The sequence below is a fragment of the Vigna unguiculata genome, chromosome 6 (genome assembly GCF_004118075.2).
Source record: "Vigna unguiculata cultivar IT97K-499-35 chromosome 6, ASM411807v1, whole genome shotgun sequence".
In the NCBI taxonomy this organism is placed as follows: Eukaryota; Viridiplantae; Streptophyta; class Magnoliopsida; order Fabales; family Fabaceae; genus Vigna; species Vigna unguiculata.
The window spans coordinates 23017687-23033764 of record NC_040284.1 but is presented as its reverse complement, the minus strand read 5'-3'; the positions used below and the strand labels follow the sequence as shown (position 1 = coordinate 23033764).

General features: G+C 36.4%; 3 protein-coding genes across 4 annotated transcripts; all 3 read left to right on the top strand.

Annotated features, from left to right (window-relative positions):
• The first annotated feature begins 293 nt into the window (after positions 1–293).
• Positions 294–6950, top strand: LOC114188005 (ATP-dependent Clp protease proteolytic subunit-related protein 3, chloroplastic). Its single transcript, XM_028076480.1, has 10 exons — positions 294–654; positions 1086–1187; positions 1313–1435; positions 1596–1655; positions 2107–2203; positions 2285–2358; positions 5434–5487; positions 5585–5668; positions 5762–5887; positions 6601–6950. Exons 1-9 carry the CDS (start codon positions 355–357, stop codon positions 5855–5857), a joined length of 990 nt encoding a protein of 329 aa, XP_027932281.1. The 5' UTR covers positions 294–354; the 3' UTR covers positions 5858–5887; positions 6601–6950.
• A 202-nt stretch (positions 6951–7152) lies between these two features.
• LOC114188004 lies at positions 7153–11576 on the top strand. 2 transcript variants are annotated; one of them, XR_003605368.1, is made up of 8 exons: positions 7153–7675; positions 7760–7837; positions 7917–8059; positions 8253–8323; positions 8637–8732; positions 10360–10452; positions 10577–10755; positions 11424–11576. XR_003605368.1 is itself a non-coding variant. In XM_028076479.1 (7 exons), the coding sequence occupies exons 1-7, from the start codon at positions 7247–7249 to the stop codon at positions 10657–10659; spliced, it is 993 nt and encodes a 330-aa protein (XP_027932280.1). In that variant the 5' UTR covers positions 7153–7246; the 3' UTR covers positions 10660–11345. The 2 variants fall into 2 exon arrangements, 1 of the variants encoding a protein (XP_027932280.1); XM_028076479.1 differs by lacking the exon at positions 11424–11576 and having other exon boundaries at positions 10577–11345.
• Positions 11577–12360: 784 nt separating this feature from the next.
• Positions 12361–15964, top strand: LOC114188848. Its single transcript, XM_028077506.1, has 7 exons — positions 12361–12784; positions 12926–13044; positions 13133–13198; positions 13290–13487; positions 13888–14006; positions 14869–14974; positions 15155–15964. Exons 1-7 carry the CDS (start codon positions 12544–12546, stop codon positions 15710–15712), a joined length of 1407 nt encoding a protein of 468 aa, XP_027933307.1. The 5' UTR covers positions 12361–12543; the 3' UTR covers positions 15713–15964.
• The last annotated feature ends 114 nt before the right edge of the window (positions 15965–16078 follow it).

The following is a 16078-nucleotide window of genomic DNA, read 5'->3' as shown; positions in this document are numbered from 1 at the left end:
GACTCGTCCTATCATTAATAAGACACACATACAAACAGAAGTTGCTCCCTACTACTATCTCATTCTCTATTCTTCCTCTCCTTTGTCTCTGTTATTACCTTTATTTTATATCAATATACACAATTATATTAATGTCATTTTCTTTTTGAAAATCAAATACGGTTCAGCTATTAACTAATTTAAAACAAATTTGAACGGATTAAAGTATATGTACTAAAACATAAATATATCAAATCCACTGTTTACCAAAAGAAAAAAAAAATTGTATATTACATCTCACGCACGCTACAGTGACGGTTCACTCCATATGTGCTAATCCATTTGTGGCTGAAACCAGTTGAAGTGTTGCACAGTATGATAGGTGAAACCATGATGGCTGCGTATTTGCGTGTTCCCATGCTCACTTTCTCGCAACCTTCCACAGCCACCACAACCAGATGCAGAAATCAAAGAACTCGTTGCTCCATTAACGCCGCCACTAACAGCGCCAAAATTCCGATGCCTCCTCACAACCCTAAAGACCCATTTCTCTCGAAGCTCGCCTCCGTCGCCGCCTCTTCCCCGGAAACGCTCCTCAACCCTCCCCGGAACTCCGACACCCCTCCTTTTCTCGATATCTTCGATTCCCCCAAACTCATGGCTACTCCCGCTCAAGTAATTATATATTCATTTTCACTTTTTTTGACTGCCGTGTCAATACTTGGTTTGGTTAGGTTTTCTTGTTACATATCGTGCTACTTACTACTTAGCGAAACAATTTGAAGTTAAAATTTAGTGTCTCAGTTTCATTGATTAGAATTAGTTAAACATGCGGTGAAAGAGATTGGATGCTCTATTTTATTTTTCTGGTAAGTGCTGGGGAATTTCTGTTTGGATAAAGTTTTAGATAGATACATATAATTTGAGATGGAAATAAGAAGGAAAAGTGATATAAATTTGAGGTTATGCACAAGTTAAAAATCTTCTCCTACGGAAGCTAATACGGGAGAATTTCTGTAAATACTGTTTGCAATTAGTTTATGCATAGGATGATAATCTTTGCTTTTCTGTTTGTGTAACTTGAACAATTGTGTGGTTTGAATTAGGTTGAAAGGTCTGTTTCATACAATGAACATCGGCCCACAAGACCGCCACCGGACCTGCCTTCCTTGCTTCTCAATGGTAGAATTATTTACATTGGGATGCCTGTAAGTGTTCAGTTGTGCATTGGTTTATATGCTTTTGCATTTGGTTCCAGTTCTGATTGTTGCCCTTAGTTAATACTTCACTGTTGTAATTTTTACAACCTGCTGTGACTCTTTCTGTGTTTCAGTTGGTTCCGGCTGTCACAGAACTTGTTATTGCGGAATTGATGTACTTGCAGTATATGGATCCTAAAGAGCCAATCTATATGTACATAAATTCCACTGGGACTACTCGAGATGATGGTGAAACGGTAGTTGGCTTCTGCCTTGCTGTTTATATGAAATGTTTGATGTACCATGGACTCTTTTTGGATGTGTTTTTGATATCCGTGGTTTAAGATAATCTGTAAAGCTGACTGTCTGCCTTTCTCATTATTTTTATCCTTGAACATTTTGAGTTCTTGCGTTCAGGTAGGTATGGAGACAGAAGGTTTTGCCATTTATGATGCAATGAGGCAGTTAAAGAACGAGGTTTGTTTCCTTTTATTGATTATCTACACTGGTATGCCTTGTTGAGTTCTATTAGTGATGGTACTTGGTAGGTAGTAATGATCCAATAAGATTGTTGTTGGTTGCCTTGGGTTTCTGGAAAATTTGAATAATGATGATATCATTATGGTGATTGGGAAATCATGGCATCAACTTTGGGTTATTCTGTAGGTACTTTTTGTTACTGATAGCCCAGTGACAATTCCTTCTATACTGCAGTTTATGTTTTATTGGCATATGGCCTGGAATTAATATTTATGACTTAATCAGAGTAACTTATTTTGAAACAATTATGATGGACAGCAGGGTAATTACCTTTCTTATAAGCATTACGAATTATTATTCTACCTTGTTGAGCTGTGTTTTTTTTTTCTTTTCACTAAGATTTTGAATATATCTTTTGTCGTGTATTTGGCTTTGGCATCCCGAGCAGATACATACAGTGGGTGTTGGAGCTGCTATAGGTCAAGCCTGTTTGCTACTTTCAGCAGGGACTCCGGGTAAACGCTTTATGATGCCACATGCTAAAGGTAAAGTTGGGATTTAACTTTGTATCTTTGTTTCTTTAATTCCTTATAGATGTAATAGTGATCTATTGATATCTGTTTCAGCTATGATTCAGCAACCTCGTATCCCATCCTCTGGGTTGATGCCTGCAAGTGATGTTCTTATTCGTGCAAAGGAGGTTAGTCTACACATTTTTTTTTCTATACTGCAGTTTTTATTATTACAAATGACAAAAAGCTTTGTTCCTCAAATGGTTATGGTTGTTCGGCAATCAGCTTGTAATACTGACTAACTATTTTTTGTTGTCAAAGAAGTTTCAATAGAACACTTTATTCATGCTGAAGCTTTTATAGTATGTCCAATTAGAATTTAAAAGTATCATATATCATTCATATTTTAAATGCAACCTCTTGATGAAATTCCATTTGCCCCAAAAAAAAATTAGCAATTTTTCTTTTCTTCTAAACCTAGTTTCTATGGGTTTTATCTAGTTTAAGATTGAATACTTCACCTTCCCTCAAATTGTAAAAGCATTGTCTTGATGGAACTCCTAGTCACATATTCAGCCATATCTTTGGGAGCTGTTGAAAACAGATTTAGCTAGAATTTCAGAAAAATACTCAGTTACTTTGAAACGAGTAACAATCTTCCAAATCAGGCTTTATCAGTTTTCCAGTTGTCCAAGGCATTCGTAGTGGTTTTCTTGTACTTAGGGTTTTATACCGGAAAGCTTCAAGAATTTTGCTATTATAGATAAAGTTGCACAAGGAAAAGGCAAGTAAACACTCATATACTATACCCTTAAAATTATTTCTTGGATTAACTCAACCCTAAGCAGGAGTAATGAGGCCCACCGTGGCACCTGGTAAAACTCACCCTACCCCACAAATATATCATGAGGAACCACGACAAGGGGTCCATTCAGAAGGAGTTGAGGACACTCCAACCTTACAACATATACTAGAGAGTCAATGCAAGAATTATGGCAAGAAAATGAGAAAAACAGAAGGAGAACAGAGGAATCATAACTAGAATAGGAAACACTTAGATAGGAAGCCAAGGAGTCTTGTCAACAAATGGAGGAAACCTTGAGGGCCTACGGAAGGTTGACGCCAATCTACTCTCTGTGTAGCCAAAATACTCTGACATTTTCCTAACAAATCATGGACAAGCCAGTGTCACCACATTACATGGTACCAAAGCTCACTCCTTTTTTAGGGTCAAGAGATCTTGAAAATCACCTGAAAGCTATTTTAATCCATATGTTAATCTCAGGCGGATTAGACATTGTACAGTAATGTGAGTATGGACCTTCTTTAAAACTGCTTTGCAATGGTTTAGTGGAATTCCTGATGGGGCTATCAACTTTTTTCCTTGGTTCTCTCACATGTTACTCCAACGATTCACAAAATCACAGCTAACAAAATCAAACCCCCTAAGACGACCAATCTCTTTGATATCAAGTAGTAGGAAAGCAAGTCCCAAAAAGGTTATCTCAACCAATTTTGTTACATTAGTGTACACATCTATCAACCAAACAAGGAGATGTTCACTGACGCCTTCAACAAGGGCTTTAGGGCTAGCCTATTCAGGTTTGGAATAAATTCGAGTCAATGGACGAAGTTCGAAATAAGGCCTCGTCTCACATTCAAGTTGAAGAAGTAAGGATGTATGTGGGGATAAAAATGAGGTTTCAAAGACGAATTATTGGGAAGAATGGAAAATTGGTTCCAAAGAGGAACCCTCATTTCCCTTATGGTGTGTTTGGATGAGGCAATTCAAGAGGGTGATTCATTTATTTGGAGAATTTGAAATTCTTTGCAATGAAATGCTTTTGGATAGAGCAATTAAAAAGCATTTAAAATGCATGCATTTTTTTGAAGTATTTCAATTAGCTAAAGTAGAAGAAATTCAAATACCCTAAAAAAGGTGGAATTTGAAATTCTTCTCACTCAACCTCACACTTTGAACTCAATCCCAAACGGATTCGACAAACCCGAATGACGACACATACGGGCCGAGTAGGCCCGACGACCCAGACGGGTCAGGCGGGCGCGATGACCCAGACAAGCTAGGCGGGCCCGACGACCTAGACGGGTTAGGTGGGCCCGACGACCTCGACGGATCAGGCGGGCCCAATGACCCCGATTGGTCAGGTGGGCCCGACGACCTCGACAGGTCAAGTGGGCCCGACGACCCAAACGGGTCAGGCGAGTCCGACGACCTAGACGGGTTAGGCAGGCCGGACAACCCAGATCGAGGGGGTGACTTGATGACACATATGGGTCGGGCGGGCTTGACAACTCAAACAAGTTGGTCTAGTCGGTCAAGCCCGACAACCCACATCGCCCAAGTAAGCCCGACGACCAAGATGTGTCGGGTTGGCCCAACGACCCAGACGGACCGGACTGGCCCTACGACACAAACGGGTCGGGCGGGCCCAACAACCCATACGGGACTGACGACCCAGACGAGTTAGGTGGGTTCAAAGACAGAGACGGGTTGAATCGACCTGACAATCAAGACGAGTCAGCGGGTCCGATGGCCCAAGCAGGATGGGCGAGCCCAACAACCCACACGGGTTTGGCGGGCCAAATGACCTAAAGGTGTCGGGCGGGCCCAGACGTGTCGAGCAGGCCCTACGACCCGATCGACCTGTTGACCTGACAAGTTTGACCGACCCGTTTCCAAATTTATCATGAACTCAAAATATAATTAAGTCTAAAATAAATATTGATAAAATGAAATTTTATCTCATAAGAAATTCAATTATTTTATCCAAACAAGAAATTGAAATGTGAGGTATTTTAATTTCTTTATCCAAACAAGTTATTTAGAAAATTAAGGGAATTTAATTGCAAGAATTTCAAATACAATGCATTTCAATTTCTCAGCATTGTTGAAATGCTTCGTCCAGACATAAGGTTAGACTAATAAGGGACTACTCTGGTACACCCAATAGTCATACATCTCTTAGGAGTTAAACTAAGGACAATTTAAATACACCTTCCTTCCTTAACCTTCTGAAGTGCCTTTTAACACAAAATCATGAATGATATAATTGACCTTTAATGATGTTATCTCAACATACGTGAGTTGAAACAGGAGCAATTCTTCATCTATATAAATATGAATGAAAACATCTTATTTCCCCCTCCTTTCTTTCTATCTTTTATTTATTTATTTTTTAACTCTAAACAATGCCTAATTTTATCTTTAAACTCTGTTTATTTATAGTTATTTTATTTTGCAGGTGATAACTAACAGAGACAATCTGATTAAACTACTAGCTAAACACACGGGAAATGTGAGTATCATGCTCAGATACTGGATGTCATATTTATTTAGGAAAGATGAGGTTAAATCTTATATTTCTGTTATTTACGTCTTCTCTAAAATACCAGTCAGAGGAAACAGTTGCCAAAGTGATGAGGAGGCCATATTATATGGATGCAATAAAGGCTAAGGAATTTGGTGTCATTGACAGAGTAAGTACTTATTTATATAGTGTGAATGGGTTGTCTAGTCTATTCTGTTGAACATGCATTCCTGACCAAATCAATGCCGGAACACTGTCCCAGGTTCTTTGGCGTGGCCAGGAAAAGATTATGGCTGATGTTGCTCCTCCAGAGGAGTGGGACAAGGGTGCTGGTATTAAAGTTGTAGATGAATTCTAGTTCCTCTTTTGTGGATACATACTTGTCAATGTAAGTGAATCATATCTTCCTCACTCATTTGGTCACTGTAAAATGTGGAATCTCTATTTGGTTTTTTGTGACAATGCTTTCCTCTTTTTTTGGGGTGGCCGAGGGGTATACAAAGGGGTTTGCTGCTTCAGTTTTGGCAGTGAGAACCAAGTGAAGCTCCTAAGCTGCTCCGTGAGAATGCAGCATATATGGTGGTGTTAGGGAAAGTAGAAAACGAGCTCTGAATTGATTAAACAAAGATGTAAATAAGTCCATATAAATTTGAACTAGTTCAAAACATATTGATTTTGCCTAAAGTTTGTTTCTGAAGCAGTTTAATGAATAGTGTTTGGCTATCTTTGTTTAATTTGTGCTCATAAAGCAAAAAGGAAAAAAGAAAGAGGGATTGGAAAAAAAATAAGTTGCCTTTGATTCAAATGGGAACTAGTAACTTCATAGCGTACTCTGTTGAAAATTTATTTGGAATCCTACTATAAATGACCTGAGAAGTTTATGTTGACACTGGCGTACAATGGTGTGATGCGTATCAGCGATCTAAACTTTTTTCCTTAAACATCAAAGCGACAACTTGATATTCTTGTCCGCATGATAAATGACTCTCTGATTTAGTTTGCTGTGGCTTATTAAGGCTTATTAATTTTTTAAAAATATCGAGTTTCATTTATTTCTGTGTTGTGTGATCAGAAGTTTTATGACTATGCTGCCTTTTTCAGGTCCCAAGTTTCCGTAGGATTTGTTTTCACTGTCTACGAGTCCAGAAATGTGCCACAGCTATTGACAGAAAACTGACCTGTAGATCATGAGCCGAAGTGCCCAGAAGGAAGAAAGTCGATGGACATTTTACTAAGAATGTCGGAAAAAACATAGAAAAAGAAACAGCGATGTTCATCCATGTGGTCATATACAATGTTTTGGTTCTGATCATTGGGTAGTCATTGATTGTCGCCCAATTTTTATATAGGGACCCTGACGTTTATCATTATATTATCAATGAAGGACATGCAAATTTGTTATATTTTTGTTTCTATATCGTTCAGCAAGCTAAATAAATCTTTACAAATTACGTACCGTCCCCTTTCTATTATTCAGTTCGTTGTACATGTTTGAAATCATTAAACTGATTCAGAAAAGTATGTATTTTGCAAGTTACTCACTCGTTTAAAATGACATAATTCTAAGTATTAGATATTTTGGCCTACAAATAGTTGTACTGACATTTCATTATTTATATCGTAATTAATGCACACCAAATAAATTTGCTTTATGACCATGCACATGTACAATGATGCAAGAAACAACAGCTCCATCTCGACGTTAAATTTAACTTCAAAATTGTTTTATCTGTGAGCTACACTTACAATGAGTTATCCTTCGATCAAATTCCGATTCGCACTATTCCTCTCATTTTCTCTCACGTCGTCATCTTCCTTGCCACCGTTACCTGTTTCTTCGAAGCGTTACGCTCCCTCGTCTTCTTCCACTTCCAAAGCGACTTCCTCTGACTTGTTGTCTCTGTTAGGTTCCAAACACCATTCCTCAGGTGTGAATCCCGTGGTAGCACGTGAGCTCAAATCATGCCTCAAATTTCTCGTTCCTTTCTCTCCAGTGGAGCCTACTCACCGAAAGTTGGGCTTCGCCTGGTCCAAACACACTGGCCCAAGTTGGAGAAAGCGGAACGAGCTTGTTTGGTGGCCGCCGGAGGCCGTTTTGGAGCTGGCGCGTCTCGCCGTCGATTCTGGCGGCGACCCCGACGCTATTCATCGCCTTCTCGACCCAACCATTATCCAGGTCAGCTTCTTTCGCTTTTCTCTTCGGATACCAATGCCTTCACTGTTATCTGAACGCGTGGTGTTCTGAATTGTGATATCACAGGTACCTGATTGTGAAGGATCAAAGGAAGAACGGTGTGAGCTCACTAGAACTCCCTATGGTAGACGTTTCATTTGTGAGGTTAGTTCAACAATAGATAGAAATAGCTCACATTGATAGGTAGAGTACTTAAGGTGCATTTCTCTCTCAAATATTGCAGGAACTGAACCTGTATCTGCAGTTTTTGTTTGAACTCATTGCTGAGCGAGGTCCTTCTGTTGGATTGGATGTTACCTTGAACCGGTTTGATCTGTTCCATGGTCACCTTTTTCTTGCAAAAGACTCTGGAAGACTCGGTATCTTGTATGTTCACTTGTTAATAATAATACTGATTCTGATGCTTTTTCTGTGTATATCCACTTTTGCCTTGTTTGTTTCTTGTTCCGAAGGGGGATTTGGTTCCACTGTTATCTGTATTATATAGATTATACTTAATTCACATTTTAAGAATTTTAAGTTTGTTACAGTTATGAATGCTACAATTTACATTTGGCAGATTTCATGCAAAGGAATACCCATCATATGATAAGCAAGTGTTCCCGTACAACATGGGTTTTTGTCAGAGAGGTACATTCTATCATTCATCCGTAAATGTTATGTATGGTTCAACTGGAAATACTGTGGTATTATATTTGTCTGAATCTTGTGAGATTCTTCATTTTTTTGTGTGACATGAGATGAAGATAAAGGCGAGAACCTTGATGACTTGATGTTCCTAATTTTAAGACCTCCCAGTGAAGGGCTGGTGTGTGTGTGTGTGTATAAATATATGCTTATATGTGTGTGTATTTGTCTATCTATCTTTGGTTGTCTTTCTTTTGATGCTCAGGTTTTAGGAAAATGTTTATTTCAGTTTTTCATTCCTTTGTTCTTCTTTCAGGGTCCAATGTGACATATGGAGATTCAATGAATCTGAGAAATATTCTCTGGCTGGCTCCAAATCCTGGTGATTCTGATGAATCTTGGGTGGCACCGGGTATCTTATCTGAAATTATTATATCTGTATAAAGTTTGAATGCTTTTTCGTATGGCACATACTCTTAAGTTTCGCACTACATTTTTGTTATAATAAATGTGTAACACGGTAAGTTATCAAACTGTCCAATAAAATTTTTGGATTATTGTGATTTGGGAACTTTAATAATAGTCCTTAAAGCGATTCATTGGATCCTGAAGCATGGTGGTAAACAATGCTTTGAAATTGGTCTGTTCCTTTTGGCTTTTGATAATTTGGGATGGATATTTTCCTGTTAAATTCCTCCAGTAGTTGGTTTGTGTAGACTTTCTAGCATTTCTATTACGGTATTACCACAATGCATAGTCCTTACGTTTTACTTGCAGCAAGTCTTCTCAATTCTTACTGCATTATTCAAATGAGATTGTACTGCCCTTTAATTTTCCATTATTCAAATACAACCCATGTTTTTGGTGTAGGACACATTAGAAATCACTTGTATCTCACCATCTCTCGGTTGCAAAATGTGTGTATGACCTTTCAATTTTTTGCACCTATGATACATGGCGGTTGCACTCTTTTACTTTTACATGTGTCCTGCACAAATGGTTTTATATTCAAGCAATCACTTTCTTTATGTTCTTTTCCTTTTTGTTCTTGTCTGTGTCCTTCATACTTCACTTGCAGGTGAACACACTTCTAAATAATGTGGATGTTTTAACATGTCAATTGTTTTCATACACTAAATTGAAATTGACATCATAGAGATCTTTAGTTCTACCTTTCTAAAACGTTTGTTTAATACAAGTATCACAGGTAAATAGTCTGTTTAATACAATAAGTATTGACATGTTTCATTTTTTGGACAATGGAACCATTTTAGTACATAATTTTTAATTCTATTAGTTTGTTTGAACTCCATTAATGGTTGAAGTAAATGAGCATGTGTTTTATATTAAATAATTGTAACGTGGGTTTAATAAAGGAGAAATTATATGTTAATATGCAATTAACCTTGAAGCAAGTCTTTTTACTTATTATTTTGTAAATTTAAAATCCTTAGTAGCTCTTTCAAGGTTAATTGTATATTAATTTTTGTCTTTAATAAACATATGTGATCATTACTAAAGACCAACCACGTACTCATTTACCTCAACCACTAACCGAATTCAAATAAAATTAATGAAATAAAAGTTTTTGACTATGGCTGATCTTCATTGTACTAACAAAGAAATATGTTGACAGACTATTTTCCTGTTTATCTCTTCTCTTTTTCCTTTTGTTTATTTGGATACAAACTGGATGCGCAACAACTAACAGACCTTCAATAACTAGCTTATAAAGGAAGTAAATAAGCTAAGGAACAGTAGGCGAGGTTGTAATTTTTAAGGGATGAGTTGTATAAGAAAAAGTAGGGAACTAGATTGCGGCGTCTGGGAGATTAAAATTTTAATTGGGAGAGGCTGGGTCCTTTTTGTAACCTCTTCCCATTCTTGAGTTGCACCACATTTGGGCACGATCTGGACTAATGGAGTTCATTTATAAATCATAATGCATTTTCTTCACTCATCCTGATCCATTTTTACCATTGATAAACTTTTCTAGGCGTTGATAATTAATAATTGGCTTAATAATATCAATTGCACAGGTGTTCTGGTTGTGCTGGATGCTAGTCCTGATGGAATCATATACAGAGATCTAATACCTGATTATGTAAAATTTGCAAGGACTATATATGAAGGTTCGGGTTTCTGTTTTTTTTTCTGCACTGCTGTTTTGTTATCCCAGAAACTTAACATTTTCTTGAAATTTTCTGAGAAAAGTTACTTTTTTGTGTGCTTTTTCACCTTACCTATTCCCTGTAGATGATCTTGGGCATGTTGCTGTTGACGTGAACTACTTGAATGTTGGATCTCAAACCAGAAATTATCAAATATTCATATGTTGATGCTGTGATCGAGATACATAACTATGACGTACTGTCACATCCCAACGACAAACCAGCTCGTACAAATGAAGATTGCCGAAGCTTAAAGCTAATAATGTATGTCAATTTTATTATTGCATAACATATTTCTTCCAAAATGATAGGTTGCCTGATAGCTATGTCAGGTAATGTATATGCTCGTGTAATTTTTGTGGACTAACTAACAATTTTAAACAATTCTATGCCATTATAACACAAATTCCGTATCATGATTGGTGCCTTGAACGTTGGCTTGAGCTCTTGCATTTCCTAATTGATTTTGCATAGTCACTCAGCAATCATGAATGATTTTGATTGTCAGACGAAGTTTATAGGTGATATTATGGGGGAACTAAAATAGATAGTTTTTAAGTGTAGGAGTCAAAAGAAAAAATGTACATAACTATAGTGAAAACCAATTGATTATATTTGAAATTGGGTGTGCATTTTAAGCGAGGAATTTCGATGTGCATTTTATACGAAAGAGGATCATTCCACAGATTCTTATCCTTGCATATGTAAAGAAACTTCTTCACCGTAATGTTTATTTAAAATTATTAGTAAGTAATCTAGAACACTACTGAAATAGAATTGTGATGATTTATAACAAGGTAAAACAAAATATTAGCACAAACATAGATATTGTCTGTTTACATTTTGTATTTATTTAGACTCAATTGTTGTAAATATAGCTATTTTTTGTTATCAATGTACAATAGCAGTTAAATTGTATTTTTTTTTCTCAGAAAGTGAACACCAAATAATAGAATGGGATGAGACCCAGTGGAAGAATGAGGAGAAACAAACGTAGCTGTTGACAGAAAAAATGAAAACAACTTGCGTTGCCTTTGTTGTTATACTAGTTTTTAACCTGTGCAGTGCACGGAATTATTTTTTATATCGATTATAAATTATAAATGTATAAGAAAAATTATAGATTAATATTTTATTATTAATTAAATAATTTTAAAAATATAGTGAAATATAAATTAATGTCTAAAATAGATTGTGGAATTATATACCGCATAATTAAAAGAAAAAAATAGAAAGAGAAATTTAATAATTTAAAAGAATTAAAACTAGTTTATATATAAATTATTTATGATTTTTTTTTCTTTTTATAACTATTATTTTTAGTTTATGCAGAAATTTGTCTTGTTTTATTTTTCTAAATGTTTAATACATAGAGACATGTCTGTTTCGATTCCAAATCCGTTCATTTAATTTTCTCATATACTCTTCTATTACTTTTTTTTTTTGTTCTTATTGACTTGAGTAACATGTACAAGTGAATTTTTTTGGCCAAATGGCTGATCAAAGTCCTAAGAGAGGAATCTCATTTCTGGTAAGAAGAATGTTTAAATATCTTTATTACAAATTTAGTGCCACATGACAAAAACAAATTATGAAATGAAAAGAAAGAAAGAAACGGATTAAGAAATTCTCTTGATTTTTTTTTTTAATTTAGCCAAACAAAATATTAATCCAAGCCGAAACATAAGATTCTAAGTTCTATCTGACAAATGTGGTACTATAACTTAGAAGAAATATCCCTGGTGCGGGTCCCTTCCTAATGAAAAAGCTATACTTGTTGTCATGCCTTGGAGTGGGTCATCCCTATCCAATCAATTACCAAATTAATTTATAAATATAAATATGTAATAAATAAAATATAAATAAACTTGTACAACGAAGGAGAGAGCTTAGTGGATACCCTAGTCAATAAGCGGTGTTAGAAATTGCTCCATCCCATTGTTTTCTCCTTCTACACTAACGATTTGTTACTTCAACTGTGCCACTAACTGAACGCCCCCATTCTTCGGAAACTCAATTCTTCTCTTCTTCTCTCTTCCATTTCGTTTATCGATGCCTATCCCCCGTCTCGATCGCGGTGATGTTTGGAAGAGCAAGGCGCGATCTCTGCAGTTACAGCTCAGAGACCGATTCCGAGTGGCCGTCGACCGCCATTGGCGCCGCCGCCATAACCACCCATTCATTCCAGCTGCCGACGTCTACTTCTCCTCCACTATTCAACGTTGGCTTACCAGATTTCGTGATTTCCGGAGAGAATCGTTGCCTTCGTCCACCTCTTTCTATCGCAAACGAGGTGCCTGGTTAATTAACGCTCTTACAATCAATCTGTACATATATTTTCTCGAATATTGTGTTGGTTTCAAATTAAATATACGATAGGTGCTATTTGCTAGTTTTTTCACTGGATGTTTTTTCTTTTCCTGTGTATTTAAAGTTACTAGGGATTTCAGTTCGGAAGAGGATTCCACTCTTGTTCGTATGATGCAAGCAGTTGCCGTTCCTGTTATTGGAAATGTTTGCCATGTGTTTATGAACGGGTTAAACCGTGTGCAGGTATGATATTCTACATATATTTCTTGTTTGGTTTACCATATCTTGCATTCTGATTTATGATGGAACTGTTTTATGTGTGGAAGAATAGGTGTATGGTTTAGAAAAACTGCACTCCGCCTTGCTGCATAGACCTCAGGGTAAACCTCTTCTTACGGTACGTGCTCGTCTAAGCTGTGGAACTGGAGTCTATGTTTGTTTGGGTTTAATTATTTGGTGAGGCTTTGCTTTTGTCCTTTTGTTTTCAGGTCAGCAATCATGTTGCTTCCATGGATGATCCGCTTGTTATTGCTTCTCTTCTTCCTCCTAGTGTTCTTTTGGATGCTAGGAATCTTAGATGGACGCTTTGTGCAAGTGATAGGTGTTTTAAAAACCCAGTTACTTCTGCGTTTTTTCGATCTGTCAAAGTCTTGCCAGTTTCTAGGGGTGATGGGATTTATCAGGAGGTATTGATCTAACAGACATAAGCTAAAAGCCTTTTACATTGTTTGTAATATTGGTGAATGATTCTCATGAACTTTTGTCATCCAATTTGAGGTTTTTGAGTCTATGATAATAGCTAAACTCTGGTGAAGATCTCAGTGTTCTTTGTTTTTACCTTTTTATTACTGTTCTATGACTTGATTGAGTTATTAAATTTATCTTCATGTTTTTTTTCTTCTGTTAACAATTTCATAAGTTCTTCGTGTACTTCCTATTGTAGGGCTGTTATTTTTGTAATTAATAGAGTATATCTTATTTGTATTTATCTTTTCTTATCCTTCATTTGTCTCTTGCTTCCCCCTTGCCTCTCTGAACTGAAGCTTCTATAGTTAGGGATGATTGCAATTACTTTCTTCTTTGTAGGGAATGGACTTGGCCCTTTCAAAATTGAACAATGGTAGCTGGGTCCACATATTCCCAGAAGGCAGCCGCTCCCGGGATGGTGGAAAAACCATGAGCTCTTCCAAGAGAGGTGTTGGGAGGTAAGAATGTTCCTTAGTAGTTTGCAGTAAGTTTTACTTGTTTCTTGTAATGCAGACCGGTTTTTGCTTACACTTTATTTGTCTCATAGCAATATTATTTTCTGGTTATTTAATATATTACGATTTAAATTATTAATTAAAGAAATGGTTGGTTCTCAAGAAAATTTTCACAATCTATTTTTCTATATATTCTTATAGAAGTTAGGAACGTAGATAAGTTCTAAAAAAGTTGTGTATTACCATTAGTGCCAAAAATTATTGTTATTGACTCAAATGACATTTTGACCAAATGAAGTCGAATGTAAACTAAAATTTACTGAACTGTCATATTCTAAATTATAGTTCTGGAGTGTTGATAATGATGTATAATTTGCTAGTTTTCTTCTTTAAAGATTTAATGATGTTATTCAGGCTTATGACTTATTTATTTTATTTATGTAAGCACGATCTTTTAAACTCTGATGTATTGATATCATTAATATAAAATATGATTTTTTAGGTTATGTTCTCATGATTTCAGGCCATGTATTTGTCTGTGGCTTCATAGAATGTCTTAGTCAAGGTTCAAAGATACTTTTTTATATTTATGTGTGCTGTAGTCGTAATATAATGGTAATTTACCACCAATGATTTGCCATGGTCCATAATAACTGAATTATTAATTTCTAAATTAGCATGTTATGTTATATTTGGAGACTATGTTTCATATTTGTACCATTATTTCTTTTGTTTTTAGTAACCTTGTTCATGTGCATGGGGTCAATACTGTACTTTCATCTACTAAATTTCGCTTCTCTCTATTTCTGCTAATTTTTAATTTATTAGTGTAAAACATGCTCTTGACTTAAACTTCCACCATCAGGTTGGTCCTGGATGGAGATAGGACGCCCCTTGTTGTCCCATTTGTACATACAGGGATGCAGGAGATCATGCCTATAGGTGCTAACTTTCCCAGAATAGGCAAAATTGTACGTATTCTTGATTCATTTCTTAGAATATTTAATCCTCGGATGAAGATGTTCGATTACAGAATCTAGATTCTGCATGGCCTAGCATATATTTTTATTGATGGGATTAATTTTAGTTGTTCTTTATTTTTCAGTTTAAATTTCATACTCTGATCAGTATGGCATGGTTGGATTCTCTAGGTTACAGTGCTCATAGGTGATCCGATCAATTTTGATGATATACTTGAACTTGACATGGAGAAAGGCTTGGATGTGCCAAGAGGACGACTGTATGATGCAATAGCATCTAGAATTGGCGATCGGTTGCATGAACTGAAGGCCCAGGTTGACACTTTAGCCGAACAGGAAATGCAACTACAAGATCACTCTTCACGCAGCACTGAACGAACCTCTGAAATATTACAGCAGGTTGATTGGGAATTATTTGGAGCGGATAGCTTCATGTCTGAAGATGATTCCAAACAGAGACAAGAAACAGTTTCCCTCCCAGTTGTTGGTGTTTCTCGGCCTCAACAATCTAATGATGGCGATCAGAGTTGGAGAGCCGGATTCTCATACAGAATGCGTGGTTATACTGATCAGATGGAGCTTGTGTCATTCGCTGCCAGAGGCATATTTATGAATTACGAAACGAAGAACAATGCCGGCTGTACTAGTAGAGAGGTAGGCCCCTTAAAGGCATGGAAGCAGTTTTTGGAAGCAAATCTATTACGCCAGTGGAATTACGTCCATCACTGAAAGTTCATATCAGTGTGTAAATTCAAATAATCGAGATTTTGTTAGACAAGCAGTTAAACGTAGTTAAATTGCTGAGAATTTGTAACTTAAATAGCTTTTATTTATTCGTATAGTTTATTATAAGTTTGAGGGCGGAATTGCATTGTGGCAAGGCGTCCTGAAGATAGAACTGTAAAAGCCCGTTCATACTATCTTTTTGAAAAACTATAGGAGGCACCGAGTAGGGCAAAAATAAAATTTGTGTGATATACACAGTTATTGTCTGATGTATATTATTATTTAGAAAATAAATTTTAGCAAGTAGCAGTTTTGATTTTCTAAAAGTACATTCCCAGTTTAAAAAAGAGAGCATGCAAATATCTCGCG

Excerpts from the sequence above, each read along its gene's own strand:
- LOC114188005 (XM_028076480.1), top strand. The coding sequence starts at position 355 with ATGATAGGTGAAACCATGATGGCTGCGTATTTGCGTGTTCCCATGCTC. Across the intron at positions 2,204-2,284 it reads TATGATGCCACATGCTAAAG|CTATGATTCAGCAACCTCGT; the intron begins GTAAAGTTGGGA and ends TATCTGTTTCAG. Across the intron at positions 5,669-5,761 it reads AATTTGGTGTCATTGACAGA|GTTCTTTGGCGTGGCCAGGA; the intron begins GTAAGTACTTAT and ends ACACTGTCCCAG.
- LOC114188004 (XM_028076479.1), top strand. The coding sequence starts at position 7,247 with ATGAGTTATCCTTCGATCAAATTCCGATTCGCACTATTCCTCTCATTT. Across the intron at positions 8,733-10,359 it reads TGAATCTTGGGTGGCACCGG|GTGTTCTGGTTGTGCTGGAT; the intron begins GTATCTTATCTG and ends TCAATTGCACAG. Across the intron at positions 10,453-10,576 it reads TGCAAGGACTATATATGAAG|ATGATCTTGGGCATGTTGCT; the intron begins GTTCGGGTTTCT and ends TATTCCCTGTAG.
- LOC114188848 (XM_028077506.1), top strand. The coding sequence starts at position 12,544 with ATGCCTATCCCCCGTCTCGATCGCGGTGATGTTTGGAAGAGCAAGGCG. Across the intron at positions 13,199-13,289 it reads AGGGTAAACCTCTTCTTACG|GTCAGCAATCATGTTGCTTC; the intron begins GTACGTGCTCGT and ends TTTTGTTTTCAG. Across the intron at positions 13,488-13,887 it reads GTGATGGGATTTATCAGGAG|GGAATGGACTTGGCCCTTTC; the intron begins GTATTGATCTAA and ends TCTTCTTTGTAG.